Source organism: Vigna umbellata, chromosome 11 (assembly GCF_029865625.1).
Source record: "Vigna umbellata cultivar VRB3 chromosome 11, Vumbellata_1.0, whole genome shotgun sequence".
In the NCBI taxonomy this organism is placed as follows: domain Eukaryota; kingdom Viridiplantae; phylum Streptophyta; class Magnoliopsida; order Fabales; family Fabaceae; genus Vigna; species Vigna umbellata.
Genome location: NC_142175.1, coordinates 31,706,421 through 31,728,860, shown reverse-complemented (window position 1 = coordinate 31,728,860; position 22,440 = coordinate 31,706,421). Strand labels below are relative to the sequence as shown.

At 30.5% G+C, this 22,440-nt stretch overlaps 2 protein-coding genes across 2 annotated transcripts; one reads left to right on the top strand and one right to left on the bottom strand.

Annotated features, from left to right (window-relative positions):
- Positions 1-4,297: 4,297 nt before the first annotated feature.
- On the top strand, positions 4,298-10,653 carry LOC124849041 (beta-galactosidase 1-like). The gene is made up of 19 exons (XM_047326887.2): positions 4,298-4,789; positions 4,872-4,967; positions 5,071-5,183; positions 5,284-5,350; positions 5,470-5,562; positions 5,731-5,874; positions 6,293-6,381; positions 6,466-6,571; positions 6,658-6,745; positions 6,854-6,972; positions 7,060-7,224; positions 7,571-7,749; positions 7,869-7,978; positions 8,469-8,578; positions 8,741-8,851; positions 8,934-9,044; positions 9,250-9,455; positions 9,541-9,877; positions 10,130-10,653. Exons 1-19 carry the CDS (start codon positions 4,610-4,612, stop codon positions 10,238-10,240), a joined length of 2,535 nt encoding a protein of 844 aa, XP_047182843.1. The 5' UTR covers positions 4,298-4,609; the 3' UTR covers positions 10,241-10,653.
- A 1,506-nt stretch (positions 10,654-12,159) lies between these two features.
- TMN7 (transmembrane nine 7) lies at positions 12,160-16,062 on the bottom strand. The gene is made up of 7 exons (XM_047326885.2): positions 15,851-16,062; positions 15,024-15,188; positions 14,797-14,906; positions 14,537-14,645; positions 14,334-14,446; positions 13,699-13,849; positions 12,160-13,611 (listed from the first exon to the last, which is right to left on the bottom strand). The coding sequence occupies exons 1-7, from the start codon at positions 15,965-15,967 to the stop codon at positions 12,454-12,456; spliced, it is 1,923 nt and encodes a 640-aa protein (XP_047182841.1). The 5' UTR covers positions 15,968-16,062; the 3' UTR covers positions 12,160-12,453.
- Between the last annotated feature and the right edge of the window lie 6,378 nt (positions 16,063-22,440).

Sequence of the window (22,440 nt, the reverse complement as noted above, 5' to 3'; positions counted from 1 at the left end):
AGTTTTCTATCATAGTTAAATGTTAACTCTAAATGTCATGGTTAGAGTTAATTATCTCTCATTGATAAAAATTATTTTTTATTTTACATTAATTCATTTCATTTTTATATTAATCATAGAAAATCACATTTGTTAATATAGAAAACAAATAAACAAGACACTTAACTAACACAAAAAATAAATATAAAACTTAATTAAAAATATAAAAAATTTAAGCCACTTGATAAAAATTTAACTACAAATATTTAAGTTTATAAAAGAGATTTAAAGTTAATTAAAATTAAAATTTAAAACCTCCTTTTTATTTTATGTTTTTTTTTTCTTTCAAACAAACATTTGAATTGAAAGTTATTCGGTGGGAAATTCAAAATCTGAAAAATGACTTTTGACTAATGACAAAAAGAAATAACACAAAACACTGATATGCTTCACGCATACCTATGGATGCGTTTTCCCATTATTATGGCGGGAAGTTCCCTTCTTTTTAATTTTTGAACCGGATATTATCGTTCAGGGTTCACAAGCGGATCCGGTTCACCGGTTCATAAGTGAAGCTTAACCGGTTTCAGAACTTTGTATTTTAAACCGATTGGGCAGTTTAAACTAGGTCTATGGATAAAAAATAAATTATTTTCTCAAGATAAGCTGCTAATTTCATGGATTGTGTTTTTATGATATTTAGTTAACTAATTTATGTATATTAAATTAATAACATGAAATTTATGTGTGTTAAATTATTAGACAATGATGTTTTAACAATATTTTTTTACAATAATTTAACATCATTTACGTGTCATTCTATGATTGGTCCAAAATTACTCTACAATCAATAATAATAATCATAAACATTAACATGAACCAGGAATAACATGTAGATGATATTAAAATGTTGTTAAAAAAAATGTTGTCAAAGTATCATTGTACTAAATTATTTTAGTACGAAGCCACATGCTTTTTTAAGGAAGTGAACATGGGGGCACTAAGGTAAATTTAATGTGAGCCAAACACACATCATAACTTTTTTTTACCCTTGGAAATTGGATCACACCAATTACTTCAATCATTTGAATTCAGTTAAATCGGCAACAACCCACTCAACTTAAAAAATTATTGAGTAAAAACATGGCCAAAATGTTTATTTGAGTGTGAATGGGTTTAACTAAAAAACATAACTTTATTTTTTTCTAAATTTATAATTAATTTAATTAATGTTTTGTTCTTATGTTTTGATGTATCATGTATAGTTTTTATTTTGGATATTTTCGTTAAATTAATGTTAATATTGTTTAAAAAATGTTACATATCAAAATTTAAAAAATGTTATGCTAAATTATAAGAATCTTTAAAATTATATCATAATAAAAAACTACTTACAAAACATGATATATTTTAAATAATGAAATATGTTTTTGTTTCTTAATTGTTTTTTCAAAGTTTTGATTTAATTTAATATTATATCAATTTAATCATTTTAACTAAATTTTATTAAAATTATTAAAACACATTTTATGATATTCTTTATGTTATTTATAATATTTGACACATTTTTTTTCTTTATTATTAATTAAGAAACGTGCTTGACAAAATAACGAAATTAAATTTATTTAAACCTTATTAATTTGAACTAAGTGGAATTATACACATACTTACATCAATAAAAGTGTGCAATGTTATAAATAATAGTAACACATACACCACAAGAAACAGATTGCACCTTAATGAAGACACATTAGTATGTTATGACACAAAAACTAAATAACCATATTAAGGTTTCAGTGTATGTTCCTCCAACTACAGATGGAAGCTTTTTCCTTACAGGCTATGATGAGTTATTGGGGGCACTGGGAGAAGCAATTCCTTGCAATATATGCATCACTTTAAGGAGTTGTTTGTAACACGCTTTCTTCGCCTTTTCTACATAAAACAAATCTCATTCTTTTATCATAATCTCATTGTTTATCTGTTTATAATATTTTCAACCATATTCGTTTTGTTTGGTTCTGTGGGACAATTGATCAAACAGTGCCTAGGCATTGGGATGTTTCATTTTGATCTGCTTCAAATCAACGGAACTTTCCCAATCATTTTATATTTTCCAATAATTGTCGACAATCGACTTTTTTTTATTCTTTTGGATTTAGTCCACACCAGTTCTGTATTCCTTCAAATGAAACGATTTAATTTTTAAAAAGTTATGTAAAATATTTTGTGCAACAAATCTATGAACATGAAGTGGTTTCTAACATGAAAATAGGAATATATTTATTTGGTGTATGTGAAGATTTTGAAAAAGAAAAAAGAATCCACATGATGATGATGGAAGGTGAGAAGTCAAATAAACAAAAAACATAATTGATGTCGAAATCCAAAGAGATGTATTAGAAAATGGATTTTTAAGCTTAATTCAATCTCACAAAATTAGTTTATAGATGAGATTTGTACCTCACTTATATATTATATTTTGATCTTATCTCTAATTGATGTGGGACTTTCAACTATGAGACAGGACATGGATGTCATTAAGAAAGAGAATATATTTGATTCATTTATAGTTGTTGAGGAACATGAAAAATGGTTGGTGTTGGGCATATATAGTAGTGTTGTGAGTGGGAGAAAAAGATATGCATGGATTACAACATACATAATCAATCTTCTTCTGGATTTGTTTGCTTTGGAAGTCGACATCCAAGTTCTAACCAAAACTCAATGATCAGATGATGTTGTTCATAAAGCGCCTCTGTTATTGTTTCTTTTCTCTTTCTCTTTCCCCTTCTCCCAAGTAAACCCTCTTTACACAAAACTAACTAGGTTGTTACGTATGACTTCAAAATAAAGAGGAATTTTAAAAAATAAGGATAAATAGATTTTTAGTGTTTTAATTTTTAATAAAAATTAGAATTAGTTCATTTTTAAAATTTTGGTTTAATTTAGTTTTATAACTTTAGAAAATTATAAATATAATTTTTTTAATTAAATTTTATTAGATTTATTTAAAATTTTAAACACATTTTACAGTAATATTTGAGTATTTATACAGTTTGATATATTTTCATTTTATGTTAACTTATAAATTTATAAAATATGTTTATAAATTAAATAAAATTTATTAAAAAAACTAAATTAACGCGATTTTGAAAATAAAGAATTAAATTGATTTAAAATTTTAACGAGAGAATAATTTTAATTTTAACTAAAAAGTAACTCTATATATATTTAATCTTAAAAAACATTCCAAATTTTATTATAAAATATAGGAATTTAAATTGTTGAGCAAGATTTTTAATTCAAATTTTGGTAACAAAGACCGAAAAAATACAAAATAGGTTTTATCTAATCAAATCGATCTATTTGTCTCAGTTTGACAAGTTAAAATTTAATGTATCTTTCAGATGTTAAAAGTTAAAAGTAAATAATAATAATAATAATAGTAACATTAATAAATAATAATATTAATAAACTAAAATAAAAAATTAAACTTGTATTGCTTTCAGTCTTGTAATTATGGTCCCTAATCCATTAACTAAAAAAAATCATACTTGAATACTAATTATTAAACATAGTTTAATATAACTTCCAACGAAAATCTTGCAGCAAATTTGAAATCACATAAATGTTTCAGTCATTGATTTCAAAATACGTCAGAAGTAATGAATGAGAAAACCCTCTTCACATTCTATTCGGGATCTCACTGCTTCCACCAATCAAACAAAAAACATACCTGCTTATGTCTGCTTTCGATTAATTAAACAAATTTTTTTTTCTCTTTTCTTCGTGAAATATGCCAATATAGTCTAAAATTAAAACCACAACTATATAAACCAAGCATAAGTAGCCAAATTTGATTTTACATATTTTTTTTATACAATAAATTTTCATACTTGTACTTACTGCAATACGATTTCATGCAGATACAGAGATAAAAACGATTAAATTTTTTTGTTGGTGTAGAACTTGTAATTAGTAAGAATGTAAGTTTAATTTTTACTGTAATTTTTTATTAAAAAAGTAATTTGTAAATATTTTGTTTATGAGTAATGCATGGGCAAGTCTGATGTATATAATACTATGAGTTTTAGAAATCTAAAACATTTAATTTTTATGAATAAAAAAAGGAAAATGATTAAAGAAAGTTTAATTAAAGAGAAAAAGAACGTGAGTGGATGGAGAAGAACAAGATGTGGGTCCCAAAGCTCCATGAAAATGGGTCCCACTTTCTCACAAAGACCATCCGCTCCTCACTGTTGAGTGTTTATAAAAGCAGCTGCAAAGCACCACCCTTTTCCTCCAACAAAGAACCTCCACATAAAGTAGCTTAATCTCCCAAAAGGGTGAAAACAAATCAAAAACAAAAATATATCACTGCTCACTCTTTCAAGCTGCAACCTACCATTTTTTTTTTTCTTCCTTTCACACTGTTTTCTCTTCAATCATTCTGCATAAAGGAGGAGACTTGCACGCAGGACAAAAAGCATTCTTCTCTGCTTCTGACATTCCTCTCTCCACACGTTGAAGCATAGAATAAAGTGTTCAAGGGCCACTGCTTTACCAAGCTGAGGAACAGCACAACAAGGGTGTTGTTTTTTATTGCTGTTTTTAATTTTTTGTTGTCATGAGCTTCAACAAGCTCATTGTGTGGAATGTGCCTCTGCTCTTGGTGGTGGTGTTTGCATGGTCACTGATCGGTCATGCTTCGGCTTCTGTGTCCTATGACCATAAAGCTATCACCATCAATGGACAAAGAAGGATACTGCTTTCTGGTTCCATTCACTACCCCAGAAGCACACCTGAGGTACTTTACTCAAATGTGTTTCGTGGTTTCATCCATTTTAACTTTCTACCAAATGGGTGCCTTAAAGTTTCTCCCTTTTCAGATGTGGCCAGATCTTATTCAGAAGGCAAAGGAAGGAGGTTTGGATGTGATTCAAACTTATGTTTTCTGGAATGGGCATGAGCCTTCACCCGGCAAAGTAAGAACTTAAGAAACAATGTTTGAAAATATGCATTTGTTATTATTTTGACGAATTTAGTTGTTGGGAATTATCACAATATTTTTTCTTTTGGATACTGTAGTATTACTTTGGGGGAAACTATGATCTGGTGAGGTTCATAAAGCTGGTGCAGCAAGCAGGCCTTTATGTTAACCTCAGAATTGGTCCTTATGTTTGTGCTGAATGGAACTTCGGGTAATGAAAGAGATGAATTTCCTATTTGCATAGGCAAAAAGTCCTTGCTGATACAGTAACTAGGAGTTTTCTTAACAGCTTAATCTCATTCATTTTTCAGAGGTTTCCCTGTTTGGCTCAAGTACATTCCAGGTATCAGCTTCAGGACAGACAATGGACCGTTTAAGGTAAGATAAGAATCACTCTAAAGTATCATACAAGAATTCTCCTTTTTTTTTTACATGTTTCATGTTTTGAATTGTCTACTAATACACTTTTTTTCTTTTTAAATGTTGCTGTGGTTAAGTTTCAAATGGAAAGATTTACCAGGAAGATTGTGGATATGATGAAAGCAGAAAGGTTATTCGAGTCTCAGGGTGGTCCAATAATTCTATCTCAGGTAGATTACATATTCAGCTACCCTCTGCTCAATCCAATAGAGTGTTTATATTTTCATGTAGCTTTTTTAGTTTGAAAATAGTTACAGCCTTGTTGCTCAAAATAAACTGGAGATACACATATAGAGAAAAAATTCACTGATTTTTACCTTTGCAAAATTTTTGCACAGATCGAAAATGAATATGGACCTATGGAGTATGAAGTTGGTGCTCCCGGTAGAGCCTACACACAATGGGCAGCTCATATGGCTGTAGGACTTGGCACTGGGGTTCCATGGATCATGTGCAAGCAAGATGATGCTCCTGATCCTGTTGTAAGCTCAGCTTATTTGTACCTTTTACACACATTTTCTCTAATCATTATAGCTTGTTGTCTTTGGTGGGGATACTAGAGACAGTATGTTTTGTCCATTTGCCTAATGGAAGAAATGAGTGATTATTCCTATCTGTACATAGTTGGTATCAGTCCTTGTTCAGTCCTTTCACTATTGTTCTCATTATCATACCTGGTTAGTTATTAACCGTTATAATCATATGAAATTATCCTTTTTACTTACGGTGGAAACTGAAAATCTGACATTCTTGTCAATTTTCATTGTTAGTGATGGAGAGAGAAATATATTGTTTTATATCCTCAATATATATTATATTTGCATGAGTGCATTTAAAACCAATAATTCCAATCAGGATCAAAGTCCACATCTTAATTCTAAACTATTTTTTTTTTTGCAGATTAACACTTGCAATGGCTTTTATTGTGATTATTTTTCTCCAAATAAGGCTTACAAACCAAAGATGTGGACAGAGGCTTGGACTGGCTGGTATGATAAATTTGAAGGTTTTATTTTGTGGGTTGTTACTTCTTAGAGATGCTCATTTCCTGTGTTACACTTTTAAACATGTAGGTTTACTGAGTTTGGAGGTGCAGTTCCTGAAAGACCTGCTGAGGACTTGGCATTTTCAATTGCAAGGTTTATACAGAAAGGGGGATCATATGTCAACTATTATATGGTAAATTGAACTTTTCTTGATTTCATTTTGTGAATTTAATTCACTCTTGAATAGTTAACTAATCCCCTTTGTTTTGTTCATTCTAGTATCACGGGGGAACAAATTTTGGTCGAACTGCTGGTGGTCCCTTTATTGCTACGAGCTATGATTATGATGCACCTCTTGATGAATATGGTATACATAAAGATGAAAACAGAGTTCTCATATATATATATATATATATATATATATATATATATATTTCATGAATGGTTTTTTAGTTATTTATTATGTTCTATGCAGGATTGGCGAGACAGCCAAAGTGGGGTCATCTGAAAGATTTACATAGAGCAATAAAACTGTGTGAACCTGCTTTAATATCAGGAGATCCTACTGTACAACGGCTTGGGAACTATGAAGAGGTATAACTTTATTTAGTTTTCTGAGAATTATTTGTGAAACTTCTATGGAACTAGTCTAAACTTTCAACTTTCATAACCAATGTACAGGCTCATGTCTTTAGATCAAGATCTGGAGCCTGTGCTGCATTCCTTGCAAACTACAATCCGCAATCTTATGCAACAGTGGCATTTGGAAATCAACATTACAATCTGCCTCCTTGGTCTATAAGCATTCTTCCTAACTGCAAGCACACTGTTTATAACACTGCAAGGGTGAGTCAAATTAAACTAACTTTAAGTTCACATTACTAGAGATGGGATAAATGTTTCTTATGATAGAGATTTTATATATGTAAAGCATGATCAAATATACACTGTTTAGTTGGTCTGAGTAAATTTTTTCAATAATGAGTTATATGCAGTAGTAGTTCTTGTGACTTTTTTGTTCTGTGATGGTAGGCAGACAAAAGGGACAAATGATATTTCTTTTTGGAGTCTTACTTACATTCTTTGTCTCTTGTTTGAACCTAGTTTCAATTTCAATGAGAAACGATATTCTTTTGAATAACGCTTGAACTGAAGATTTCAGCAGTAATGCTAATTCGAAATCTCTTTACAGGTTGGTTCTCAGAGCACAACAATGAAGATGAGTCGTGTTCCTATTCATGGAGGACTATCTTGGAAAGCGTTTAACGAAGAGACAACCACTACTGATGATAGTTCCTTCACGGTGACTGGCCTGTTGGAGCAGATAAATGCAACCAGAGATTTGTCTGACTACCTGTGGTACTCCACGGAGTGAGTGTGACCTATAACTCTGCAATGTTCTTACTTTAATTTCTCTTAACCATTATTGATAGATTTGCTCATTTTTGTTTCTAGACTATGAATGCTTATGTTGTTTCTTTTCTTGGCAGTGTTGTGATCAATCCCAATGAAGAATTTTTGAGGAATGGAAAGTATCCTTATCTTACAGTTTTTTCTGCTGGGCATGCTTTGCATGTTTTTATCAACAATCAGTTGGCAGGTGAGCAGTACACTGCTGGTTCACTTCACGCTGTTTTTCAGTAACACTAATGATTTAAACTACAAGGATGTATTACTACAAATATTCAATTTCTATAATTTTTTCTTTTTATTTAATAATGTGATCCAAGAGGAAGAAGAGGGAATCTTTTAAGTACTTTTGAGAATTGAATGGATTGGACAAGTGTACTTTATATATATGTAATGACACGATCAAGTAGCTTATCCAATACTTGATGGACATGACCATAGATAATGTTACCATTCTTCTCTTAAGTTTCTTTCCAAAACTAGTCAAACACTGAAGTACCTCTCAGAAATAAGTTGAGTTTTCAGTGAGAAAGGTTAGAAAAACAGATAAAGAAAGGGAAAAAGAATGCTTTGGTGCAGGTTTCATTGAATTACTGCTAAGGGTTTTCTTTCACGGGTCACTATTTTATTTTGCTTCATCTTTGATACATTGAACCAACTATTTATCTTCTTGTGGTCAGGAACTGCATATGGAAGCTTAGAGGCCCCCAAACTAACCTTTAGTGAAAGTGTGAGGCTCAGAGCTGGTGTTAACAAAATCTCCCTTTTAAGTGTTGCAGTTGGGCTTCCGGTTTGTTCTCTATGTCCCTCTCTCTTGTGTGAACACTGATATGACTAAATGATATCAGATGCACCTCTGCACTTCCAACAAATCTGATTGTTTAGAATTTTAAACTCTGGTTATAAACATGACTATATATTTATTCATCTGCTACCTGTTATTGACACACAGAATGTTGGTCCACATTTTGAAAGATGGAATGCTGGTGTTCTTGGCCCAATAACATTAAGTGGTCTCAATGAGGGGAGAAGAGACTTAACTTGGCAAAAGTGGTCATACAAGGTTCTTTTCAAACGTTCTGCTTGCTTTCTCTTTCTCATTATTGCTTTAATTTGCCTGAGATTCATTTGAATGCTTGTTTTAGGTTGGTCTTAAAGGTGAAGCCTTGAATCTACATTCTCTTAGTGGAAGCTCCTCTGTTGAGTGGCTTCAGGGGTATTTAGTTTCTAGAAGACAGCCATTGACATGGTACAAAGTGAGTATTGTGATACCTCTACTACCCTGCAAAAAGTTTTCATCTTTCCATTGATTCTGGGGTCAGCCACGGACTTCATGAAACTTACTTTGAAAAAGAAAACTGTGATTGTACTGGGGAAATTGTTAACATATGCCAAAAAGCTAGTGTAAATGCAACAAAAAGGGACCATTTTTTTGGCTGTAAAATTTGTATACTTTTGCAGACTACCTTTGATGCCCCAGTTGGAGTTGCACCATTGGCTTTAGACATGGCCAGCATGGGCAAAGGTCAAGTGTGGATAAATGGACAGAGTCTGGGCCGCTACTGGCCTGCTTACAAGGCATCTGGTTCTTGTGGTTACTGTAACTATGCAGGGACTTACAATGAGAAAAAATGTGGAAGTAAATGTGGCGAGCCTTCTCAAAGATGGTGAGAAATGTCTAGCTTGTTCTTGAATTTTGTTTAACGTTGGTTAGAAACCATTGTCATACTAATTGCTGTCTGATAATGTCAGGTACCATGTTCCTCATTCTTGGCTGAAGCCAACCGGAAATTTACTGGTTGTGTTTGAGGAATTGGGTGGGGATCCGAATGGGATCTTTTTGGTTAGAAGGGATATTGACAGTGTATGCGCTGATATCTATGAGTGGCAGCCAAATCTTGTTAGTTATGAAATGCAAGCTTCTGGCAAAGTCAAAAGTCCTGTGAGGCCAAAAGCACATTTGTCATGTGGTCCTGGACAAAAAATCTCATCAATCAAGTTTGCTAGCTTTGGCACTCCAGTAGGATCTTGTGGAAGCTACCGTGAAGGAAGTTGTCATGCTCACAAGTCATATGATGCTTTCCAGAAGGTAAAACAAATTTGGCTTCTCTGTTGTTTTTCTGTGTTGTTCCTCTGCAATGCCTTCAAAATACATTCACATTGATTTTGATGTTTTAAAAAATATTACAAAACCCAATAGAGAATCTGGACTTGTATTTGTTCAATGCTTTTCTGGGGATTGTTTCTTTCTAAGCTTTAAAAATATCATTATTAGGCCAAGTGATCAATTTAAAGTTTATGGTATTGAATACATTATTTCATTATGACTTTATTGTTGCAGAATTGTGTTGGGCAAAGCTGGTGTACAGTGACAGTGTCTCCTGAAATTTTTGGAGGAGATCCATGTCCAAGTGTGATGAAGAAGCTCTCAGTGGAAGCTGTTTGCACCTGATCATTTTCAATCTCTGAAAATAAGTGGAATAAAGGTTCCATATTGATTTATTGAAGCTAAGTTTACACGTGTAGATCACCACAGACATTGATTTGGCTTTACCAAGGTGAAGTTGCAGATGAAGACAACACACCATGTGGTTGAAAAGCCTCTTGGGATGATTGTGGATTTGTGTGTATATAATGGTGTTGTGCTTGTTATACTGAGGTGGAGAAAGGTGAAAAGTTACCTTATGCACATTGAGACTACATTGATTTAGTCCATGTGCAAATTGGTTTTTGTATGTGTGGAAGTCTCTTGCTTCCTGTAATGTATTGATATTTTGTAGGAGAAACCAATTTGGTGCTTTCTTATTAGAAAACTTCCGAAAATGTATTAAGGTCAGACATGTTAATTCAATGATGTTTTGCTTATGCTTGTTCTTCTTGTTTTGTGTGTTACTAATACACTTTTTTATTTTTAGTTGAAGTATATTAAAAATTGCAAAATTATTTAAACAGGATGGCAGAGACTCCGATATTTTCACTGGGTCAATGTTATGAATTTGTGGTTTTAATTTTTCTTGTAAGAAATTTTAAAATATATTAAACTCTGGACTACCAGTGATAAATTTAATATGATTATTTTTTTATCTTTTTCGTTGTCTATGGCATACATTGAGAAGAAACAAGAAATATAAGTCTTGCATTAATTGAATAGTTTTTTTTTTGTTAAGATTGAGATGATCTACGTAGGATTTCTTCGGTCGTTTCTTGGTCTTGAGGGTATCAATTTCAGGGTAAAGTAATTGTAAAACTACTTTGACGCTCTCAAGTTCGTATGTGTGGATATCAATTAATGCAGTCATATGATCTAATAATATCAATGAATATCTTGAGAATGGGATTATGTTATTTTTAATTTTTTATTTAGTCATGACAATTGTTTTAAAATATTTGTCATCGACATAATTGTAGAGATATTCCCAACTTTGTCCAACTTCTTAATAGAAGTAATACTTATCGATGAAATTAGTATTTATAATTTTATCTAGTGCCTCTTATAGAAATTGACAAGTCTCTAATTTTATATGTATAGAAAGGTTCACACCAAACTTATCATAGGAAACCAATCGTTCAAATGTTAACTAGGTTAATAATCAGGTTTAACATTAAATTCTGATTAATCTAATCCTAACAAGAGATCTATAAAAAAACCTATAAATAAAAGTTTAAAATTGTTTAAACATGTACATCATCATATTTAATACTTTTTTATCAATCACAACTATTTGACGTTTCTTGAGTAATCCGTACACTTAACATTTAGTCTAAACCTTTTCTTCGATATCTTCAAATAACTAAACTATAGTTTTCTAGATCCACAAATTTAGAGAAACTCATCTCAGTTATTAGAAATAGTTAGTATATTTAAAATAGACCAACGATCTTAGTTAGTATATATATATTTAAAACGAACTAATCAAGCTACTGTAAGAGAATTATAAAATAAATTGTTAAAATAACATTTTCTTTGGAAATATCAAAGTGGTCATCTATACGTCGTGACAGGTCAAAATGTGAAAAACGGACTGGTGCAAATTCTTTGTAAGTTGCATATTTGCTGACTGGACTTTAAGGACATTACCAAATTGATCCTCTTTATTTTTATCTAAATTTTAGGAAATAATAATACGAAAACACGTATATGCAGTTATTTTCTAAGTCCACATTTTAATGTCCAATTTCTTGCATCGTATAAAAACCTTGGACCACATTTTATAGAATACAATGTTTAATTTATAATTATTCTAGGAATGGAGTTTGCATGTAACAATTAGTATATTTTAATATATACTAGTTTATTTGGTTTCGCCAGGAACCTATTAACCCAGTGCCCTGATCGTAATCCAAGTCTGATAAACCAGTCAAACATCCTCATGACAAACATTCCCTGAAGATTAATCGCTGATTCAATAGTCCATCACTTCGTTGTGTCATGATGAAATATGCAGACATATCATTACTTCAGAAACTACCACAATAATATTTGAAAACATTGTAACAAATTAACAATCCATCTGCTACTCTAACAATAAACAAAAAGGGTTTTCAAGGGTGGAGTAGGGGAAAAAGGTAACTTCCCGGCAATATTTGCTTTGAGTCCTCTAATTGTTAAAGCCTCTCGGATTCCGGGTTCCCGATGTAATCATCCACTATATGATAGCCTTAAAATCAGTCAATCTTCACCGAAGAGTAAATCTTGCGAACAAACCAGAAGCAAGCATAGAACCCAATAGTTCCAGTCAACACAAAGAAGGCGTATGAAACAATTATCATGTATCCAAAGTAGAGGATGCCCGAGACCAGCTTTGAAATCTCTAGCTTTGTAAAGAAGTAGAAAATTGAGTAGAGGAAAAGGTACAAGGCAGAGGACCCAGCAGTGAGGTACGATCTCCACCACCAATTATAATCCTCACTGCACAGTTGGAAGTAGCAAAGCACAATGGTAATCTCGGCACAGGTGATTAATAGGATCACAAACACTATGAAAAGGAAGCCAAAGATGTAATAGAACTGGTTCAGCCATATTGATGTGAGGATAAAGAAGAGTTCGATAAACACTGCCCCAAATGGAAGAATGCCTCCAATAAGAATTGAGAAGACAGGTTTCATATACCATGCCTGCTCAGGTACCTGCCTAGGAATTTTATTAGTCTTCACTGGGTCTTCAATAGTCGGCTTTTTAAATCCCAGGTAACTGCCCACAAAGACCAAGGGTACTGATATACCAAACCATAAGCAGACTAGAGCAAACATGGTTCCGAAAGGGACTGCTCCAGAGGACTGCTCCCCCCAGATTAAAGCATTAAGTACAAAGAAGACAGCAAAAAGAATGCCCGGAAACATAAAAGCAGTTTTCAAGGTATTCCTTTTCCATTCTGTGCCCTTGAACATCTTGTACAAACGTGCTGAGGAGTACCCAGCAAATAAGCCCATAAAAACCCACAACAGAACCATCGCAGTCATGAGACCTCCCCGATTAGAAGGAGACAAAAACCCTAGCAAAGCAAATACCATTGTCACAACTGTCATTGCAAAGATCTGAACACCAGTACCAACATAAACACACAGCAAATTCGAATTGATTGGTGGCCTGAAAACATCTCCATGAACAAGTTTCCACCCAGTTTCTTCTTGGGCCTCATCTTGGGTTTCTAGCTGATTATAGTTAGCAATATCTCTGTAAAGAGTTCTCATCATGATCATTGCTACCATTCCAGACAAGAAAAGAACAATCATCAGAGAGTTAATGATGGAGAACCAGTGGATCTGATCATCATTCATTAAAAGATATGTGTCCCACCGTGATGCCCATTTGATACCACTTTCCTGGAAAAATACCAATAAACTTGGCTTAGCATATCATGTAATAAATTAGTTGACAGTTTGAGTAGCTAAGATTTTAACTGGCAATACCTTAAAGGAAACATCATATGTGAATACGACATCCTTGCCTGTATCAACTTCTTGTGGGACTGTACTACCTTGCATCAAATTCTTGGTATCTTTATTGCATGTTGTTACCTGTGGGTCCTTGTCATTCCACTCCTTGTATTCATGATTTATACTGTTTACAGCAACAGAATTCGTACAAGAAAGACATAACACACATTAAGCCGTCATTTGAAATCAAATATACAAGTGCTTTACTTCGGAGAAATAGACTCAATAAGTAAAGAAAGGCACAAGTTATGTTATGATACTTACCACGAAAGAAGAAAGGATTATCTAAGAGCCCATTTACAAGATTCTAATGCCAAAATATTATTTATCTTCAAATAAATGTGACATCATGAAAAATTTAAACTATTAGATACAAATCTAACTAATTTTTTTCATTCTTATTTCTTAAAAACAGCATACTTTTCCGGACATAAAACAAATATATATATATATATATATATATATATATATATATATATATATTTGTGTGTGTGTGTGTGTGTATTTATCAAATACAAAATTATAAAACCCAACCAAGTTCATCCATATTATGCCAACACTAGCATGCACCACCCCCTTAACAGAGAGACGTAAAGAAAGAGCAATACCTGTTTGGGGTGACCTCAAATCCAACAATACGAGCAGAACCAGTTTCTGGATCCTTGTGAAACATGACTCTAAAACTCAAGTGGTTATTGATAAAATACTTCTCCTCCTTGCTCTGTAGGAAAACGTAAATTTGTTACAGTATGGAGTGACAAAAAAGATTCTTCAAATTAAACTATATAACAAAATTCAAGCTGAGTTATACCCCTTGATAGTTTCCTTTGAACCCAACACGAAATCCATGTTCATATGTTGTTGAGGGACTTCCATCCCTCCTTTGTCTACGAACAGCAACGGGAAGGTTATCCAAAATCCTGCATATTCAATTCAGAGCTTCAAGGGTGAATGGAATTCAAAGCAGAAATCTATAGACAAGCAGTAGACAGGCCAATGAATCATAGCAAACTACTAAAATGAACTCATACTACATAACTAAGCACTCGCTCCAAGACATTTACCACTTACATGTTCACTCGATATTCATCATCAATCTTTTCTTTAAAACTCTTTGCAGATTCAGCATCTAACGTATGATGACAGACAACAGTGCAAGACTGTTCCTTCCTCATTTCAAACTGGAAAAAGAAGACAACAGACCTTTTATATTGACAAAGCTAAACAAGAAAACAGTGGCCACTGAAGTACACCATCATCTTATCCAAATGTCAAAGGATGAGACAACAGAAGCTCACCGTATACACTGAATTCTCAATGCGATCACCTCTAAGCACCTCTCCCAAATTCTCTGCGTTGTTCACTATCTTGGAGGGTTTGCAATAGTTCAAGAAGTAGTAGTCATATGGAAGTTGAGTCTTTGTAGATGATAGTTTGTTCACTTTGACAGAAAGGGGGTCACCCTGATGCCACACATGAAACAACAACTCAGTATCTTCATTCTTCCCTCACAAAAAATTAGAAACCAAAAGACAACACAAATCGAAATGAAATTCTCCCGATCTCGACCAAGTTCCGAATCAGCATATACCAACTCTCAAATGACACACTACATTTTATATTTCCTAAGACCAAGTCAATCACGAGCCACATTACACATACAGATTCCACGTGCACCTATACAAATATAACCAAACTTCATCATCGTCGCAATTGATCAACCTCCTCGAAAACAGCGTAAAGAGGAACTCAATCACCAACGAAAGAGCTCGTAACCGAACCCGAAGATCTCCTGAGATTCCGTCCTCGGAATCGGCAACTCGATTGTCATTATACGGAACTAACGATTCCATCACACAACATTCTAAATTAAGGCAAATAAAAAACATCAGAACAGCGGAATCCTCCAAAACTAATTCAGTTATTTCACGAACACAAAATCCATTATCCTAAACACAGCGCAAGACGAAATTAAGACTAGTTCCACACAGATCAGAGGCAAAACCCTAGATCCGAGCAGCGTGGCGACAAATTAAAGGTGATAAATAAATTAACGAAGCACATCGCGCGGAATTTGAAAGAAAGGAAAAGGAAGGAACGGAGAGAGAAGAAACGGAAAACGTACAATTTGGAAATCGCGAGGAGCGACGCCGGGAAGGTAGAAGGAGTTGACGGAGGAGAAGAGGAAGAGCGCGGCGAAGACGAGGGATATGGCGGTGCTTGCCTTCATCTTCTTCTTCATTGCTACCTTTGTTCGTTTCGATGTGGGAGAAGAAAAGAAGAAAGAAAGATAGACAAACAGATATATGCAAAAAATAAAATAAAACCAATGAAGTGCTACTGTTTCTGTTTCTGGTTACTCTACTACTAAGTCTGGTTACCCATAGACTGCAAAAAACTATTAATTAATAATTAAATGACATTTTGCTAAACACATTTATTCTTCATTTACTACTGCGATTAAGATCCTATAAATGTGTAAAATTATTTTATAATTTTAATTAATATACTGTAATGATATAAGGATACTTTAGATTATCATGTAATCACAGATTGCCATGTTTTCTCTTCTTTCCGTAAGATTCAATTACTTAATTATTCGAGATTAAAATATTATTCTATCATTAATAATCTAAATATAATATATGAAAATAATATACTTAGAAATATAACAAGAATAATTTATTATAGATGAGGCAGTGTCGTTATAAAGCTTAATTTCCTCGTGTCTTAAAGAAAATTAACCATAGATAGAAAATAAATAATATGTTTTTAATTAGTTAATATTATAAGAACTTGATCTGGCTCGAGATTATGTTGGTCTGAATATGAATTTAGACATTGGAAATATATAAAAGTGCTTTAAAATAAATAAATAAGTATTAATTAGTTAATCTCTCTCTATCACTTTAAAAAGTGTTTAATTTCTTTAATCCGATTATAATCTTTTCTCACTTTCTAATGAAGTAGTTAATCTCTCTCTATCACTCTTTTTAGAATTTTAGAATGTTATGAATACCAGACCATATCTTTCATTTTCAATTAGCTTAAATGGCAAAATCAATATCTACCACACATTAATTTATAATATCCATTTTACCATGCTTTAGTAATTTGCTTATAACTCTTTATTTCGAATGAAATGTTATTACAATTAACAAATAATTGGACGATTTTAATTAATTAAAAATTTTGCATTCAATGACTGTAGAAGAACAAAAATAATTTTTATAACTAAATTGGAGTCCATTGAAGTATTGAGTGTCTTTCTTAGAGAACACATTACATAATATAAAAACATTATATAATAAATATTCGTATATCATTTGGATAATTACGTTAACTTATTCAAATGTATGAACATTGAATATTTTCAATTTAGGTAATACACTTGTAGTTCTTTCCCTTTTCTTAATGTTGCACCTATGGTTTATTGATTTGTAATATTTTTCCATTCATTTTCATCTTATTTGTTTGGTATGATTCCTTTTGTATTATTTGTTTTTTTATTGATTACCTTTTTGTTTTCCTTTTCTATCGTTGATATTTTAATTTTAAAGTAAAAACTTGTTCGTCAAGATAAAAAAAATACAAATATATGATTATTACTTTAAAATATATTTTTGTCTACTAAATGCGCACATACTTGTTTTTGTGTATTAATATTAATGTGTGAATAATTTGAAAAATGATAATTAAATATAACTTATGTGTAAGATTTAATTTATTTAAATAGATATTTAAATAATGTATGAGAAGTGTGTTGGGTAATTTTAGATTTTGATGTGATGGGATTATATATGTAAGTTGAAGAGCTGAAAATATTATTTATGGATGGTGCAGATATAGGTCATATTCATGACTTTTCTTTTCAATGATAATATAAAACATTCCATCAAAGTGGGGGTGGACTTAGCAAGTATGAGTTTGTACTTAGTAAATTGATTTATAATATTTCAAAAATAATTTATTCTTCTTATATCTTCTTTCATCATTCCTCCTTTATCTTCTCTCATTTATTTTTGTTCTTCTTTCCTTCAAGGTCCATCTTTTTCTTTGAGAAGACATGCATGCTTTTGTGATTTGTTAAAAATTTAAGAAATGTCCAATATATAAAGTTGAACTTTGTTTCATTGAGACATAAGAAATTTTATTTATAGTTTTTCTTAATATATAGTTTTTCTTAATTTATATATAGTTTTTCTTAATATTTTATTTCTTCATTTTCTTCAACTTTGTTTCATTGAGACATAAGAAATGTCCAATATATAAAGTTGAACTTGGTTTTACTTTCAATTCACTTGAGGTTGAATGTTGAAAATTTATAGTGGAATACATACTTTGAATGGATATTATTGAATGCACAAATAGTTTGGATGATGTTAGTATTGGTTTAGTTGTTTGATTTAATAAAGTTCTATTATTTATTAAATGTTATTGCATTTGCTTTGTGAATGGTTAATGAGTTTGGAACCTTTAAGATAATTAAATCATGGATGAAAGTAATGTATACAATTAAATTGTTGTAATATGCTTAAATTCAATAATGGATAAAATTGAGACCTTTGGTATAAAATAAAATAAAAATGATAAAAATTGGTTATTTGGTTTTATTATGGTGTTTTTTAAATTAATGGAATCTAAAAATAATTTTAGATTTGTTAAAATTTTTTGATGATTTTAAGTAGATTTTTTGTCAAAGGATGTAAAAAAATTGCAAGGCATTGCAATAGATATATAATTGAGAAATTATTGTTTTATTTAATAAATAACTATTAATGTATATTTATCAAATATGGATTGAATGTTACCACTAATATAAAAGTTATAGTTGATAGTCAAGGTACAAATCTTTTTAATTGAGATTGTAATAATCAGAACATCTTTTTAATTGAGATTGTAATAATCAGAACACCATTATTCGATTGTGACTTAATACATCTAACTATTGCAACAATATAATTGATGTTACATGCAATAATTTTCCTTTCAACAATTGTTCCTAATTGAGAAATCTCATTATGTGAAGATTAGTAAGATGATCAATGTAAAAAAAAAAAAAATCTACAAATCTATTGTCTTAAAGTTGTTGGTTAAAGATAATGTAAAAAATCTCTTACATATAAAGTGACTTATCTATTAAATATCTAATAATTATTCTTTATAACCAATTAATTGATTAAAAGTCTATCATGTACATTCTAGGATGATAACAAATATGGAGAAACACAAATAGTAGTTATTCGTTGTCTTAGTTTGTTTGTTACCTACCTCATTACTTGTTGAAATATTCATTTAGAAAAATAAGATCAACATAAGGATATTGTAGAAAAAATCATGACAATTATCCAATGACAACTAAAGAATATTACTACATCAATTTTCTTACAACACATAAACAACTCTCTTGCGATTTTTAACTCTAAGTACACCTACACTCAACAAAGTAAGAATTTAATCAAAATCTTACAATAATCTATTACAAGAGTATAAAAAAAGTCAAATACAAGCTTAAAGTATCTTTGACTTGGCCCAACTACAATTACGAGCTTAAAGTTCACTATATAATCATCATCACTCACACTATTGTTTATCCTAAGTAACGTGTGACCTTTTAAGATGTGTTATTTTCATTAACTCAACAGTCTCTACCATGATTGAAATAAACACATCTTGCTTTTTATCTTTATTATTTATACCGGCAATAATCAAACTTGTTTGTCTTCTCATTCAAAATTCATCTTAGTTCACATAAAAACCACAATTTTATGTTTAACAACAATTTACCACATACATCCCTCAAAATTTTCCTCCTCTCAAACTTACCTTCAAGTGCAATCCAAACAACGACATAGGGTTATAGTTCTCCCTCAACACCACAAATTCTCACTAATGAGTTTGTTATCATGATTTTATGTGCATTGAGACATTTTAGGGATGTAGAGAAAGAGTGAATGGAGAAAGAAACTTGAAAAAAAACGAAGGAGGAAGGTGCAGCATGTAGGTAGGTGAAGGTTTTGGGTTTTTTAGTATAAAGGTAAAACAGAGATTTCAAATTTTTAGTATAGGACTGTAGAAAGTAAATCGGGGTGCAGGAAGCAACAACCATTTTTTGTTTTCTTTCAGTGGCTTTTCGAGTTTAATCACAATTCCTTTGGAAAGCCAAGTAAGGTTCCTCACTAATACGCATGTTTTAATTATGTAGGCTGGAGAACAAATTATTATATAGTCAACCATACATTTTTCATGATAAAAGGAATGGCATTGTTTAAATTTTAAAAGAAATCCTTAATTCATTATCAAATCCACAAAATCTAAAATTAATATAAATTTTAAAACTTTTAAAAAATAATACACTATTATAATCACCATGAGATCATAATAATTATCACTTACATAATTATCTTTATAGTTTGTTATAATAGTGTTTTTTAAATTACTACTGCTGCTATTATTATCATCATCACCATATTCAACCTCATTTATAGTTATTATTATCATGTTCAATAAAAATATTATTATATAATAAAATCAAACCATCATAGTTAGAAATAGCAAAAGCATTCACAATAAATATAAATTAAGTATCATTACCCAATATTAACTTGAATGTTGAGTTGCAGACATCAACATATCTTCTAAAGTGTTAGAGAAGAACATGACTCTTTTTATCTTTATTTTTTTTAAATACATATATATATATATATTATTTACTTAAAATTCTATTTTAAACGTTTGAGTCTTCCAAAAATTATTTAAAATATTTTAACTTTTCCAAAATATTAAACTAAGTTTCTTCTTAGTTTAATAATATTTTTGGTATTATATTTTTAATTTATTATATTTATTTTTAAGTTCAATGTAGTTTATTGTGTTAGATCATCATTAATATAATTATTTTTATATTTTTTTAGTGTATTTAAAATGTCAGTTCATTATCATATCACAATAGACTCGTTAAAATAAAAATAAAAATATTGAAATAAAAATAGATAAGAGAAAATATTAAATTATTATTGCAAATATTATAGTAAAAAAAGTGTAATAAATGCAGAAAAACACAAGGTGAAGAAAAAAGAAAGAAAGAAAAGTTAGACATAAATTTGAGGTGATGGAAGTGTTTTGAAAGGATAGAAACACAAATACACAAACAAGTTTCCTCCATTGTTTGTGTGGAAAAGCTTAACATTCATTAATGCTTATGTTTCCCATTACTCAACTCTCATATTTCTCACCTACTCTCTCCTATTTCCAATGCTGCACATGATCACCCTCACCACCAAAGGAATAATAGAGTTATGTCACATGCACAATTTCATTTTCTAAATTTCATTTTAGGCTTATGTTTTTTATTTATTTAAAATTAAAATTAGTTTTACTCTAACTTAATTTACTCTCTCAATTTTAAAAATATATTTAAATTTTTAACTAAATTTTATTAAATTTATTTAACATTTTAAAGACATTTCATAATTAAATTTATTCAACACATTTTATAATAATATTTGAGTTATTTTTATATAATTTGATACATTTTTTTCTTTAATATTATTTCAAAAACGCATTTGAAACTTGGAGTAAACTTAATAAAACTCGTTTAAAATAACGAAATTCATAAAATTTTAAAAATAAAAGACTAAATTAGTTTAAAATTTTAAAAAATAACTAATTATAAATTTTACTCAAAGTTAAAAACCTAAAAATATATTTAACCACTTTTTTTATCACAAGTTGTAAATTCTATTCAATCATAAACTCGTCTTTCACTTTTTCTTTTATTTTGAATTTGATTTTCATATGTATAGTAATATTTGTTTCACATGTATTATTATAACATCAATAATTTCACGTAATTTATAAATAGAGACTAAAACTAATTTAAATATTTATTTATTTTTCCATCATTCGATATAACATTCATTCATGAATCTTTTATTTTAAGAAAAAAAAATACTACATAAATGATGATTACATTAAACTCTAATGGGTTTATAGAGATTATTGCACAAATAATAATTGATTTGATCACTTCCTCTAACAACCATTGTGAGCAATGGCAACCTTCCTTTAATGATGGATGCAAACCATCATTGACCACCACCAACTTTCATTTCTGTTGGAATAATTTTCAGCATTTTCAACCATTTTCATGTTTGCTCCAAGGAAAAGACACTTTTAATCTCTTCAAACAATCTGAGAAAAAAGAAGGAATATCTTATAAAAGCTTCAAGCTACACTCTCTCAAACAATTAACCCTATAATTTAATAAAACTAATTAATAAGCAAAGGATCATTTAATTTGATAATTGACATACCTATAACATTGTTATTAAAATCTATGGAAATGAATGAGATTGAATAGAGATTATTATATGCAGAGGAATTCATAAATTTAACATCCTAGTACTCTTTACCTCTACTTGTCTCGTCTCGTTTATAACAGTTTATTAATTAAGATTCATTTAAATATTTTCTTAGTTTAGTAATTTTCCTCCAATTCACATTATTTCAACCGTAATTAATCTCATAGTTTTTGGTATATATAGTATTACTCATACCACAAAATACATACACATATTTAACCTTTTTTAAATAAACAAGGAATTATTTCTTTAAAATTAATAAAGAATTTTAAAATGAATCTGAAGAATGTAGGTTTTTTGAACAGAGCACAAGCAGGAATGGGTGGGACCCACGAAGGACATGAGATGTAAA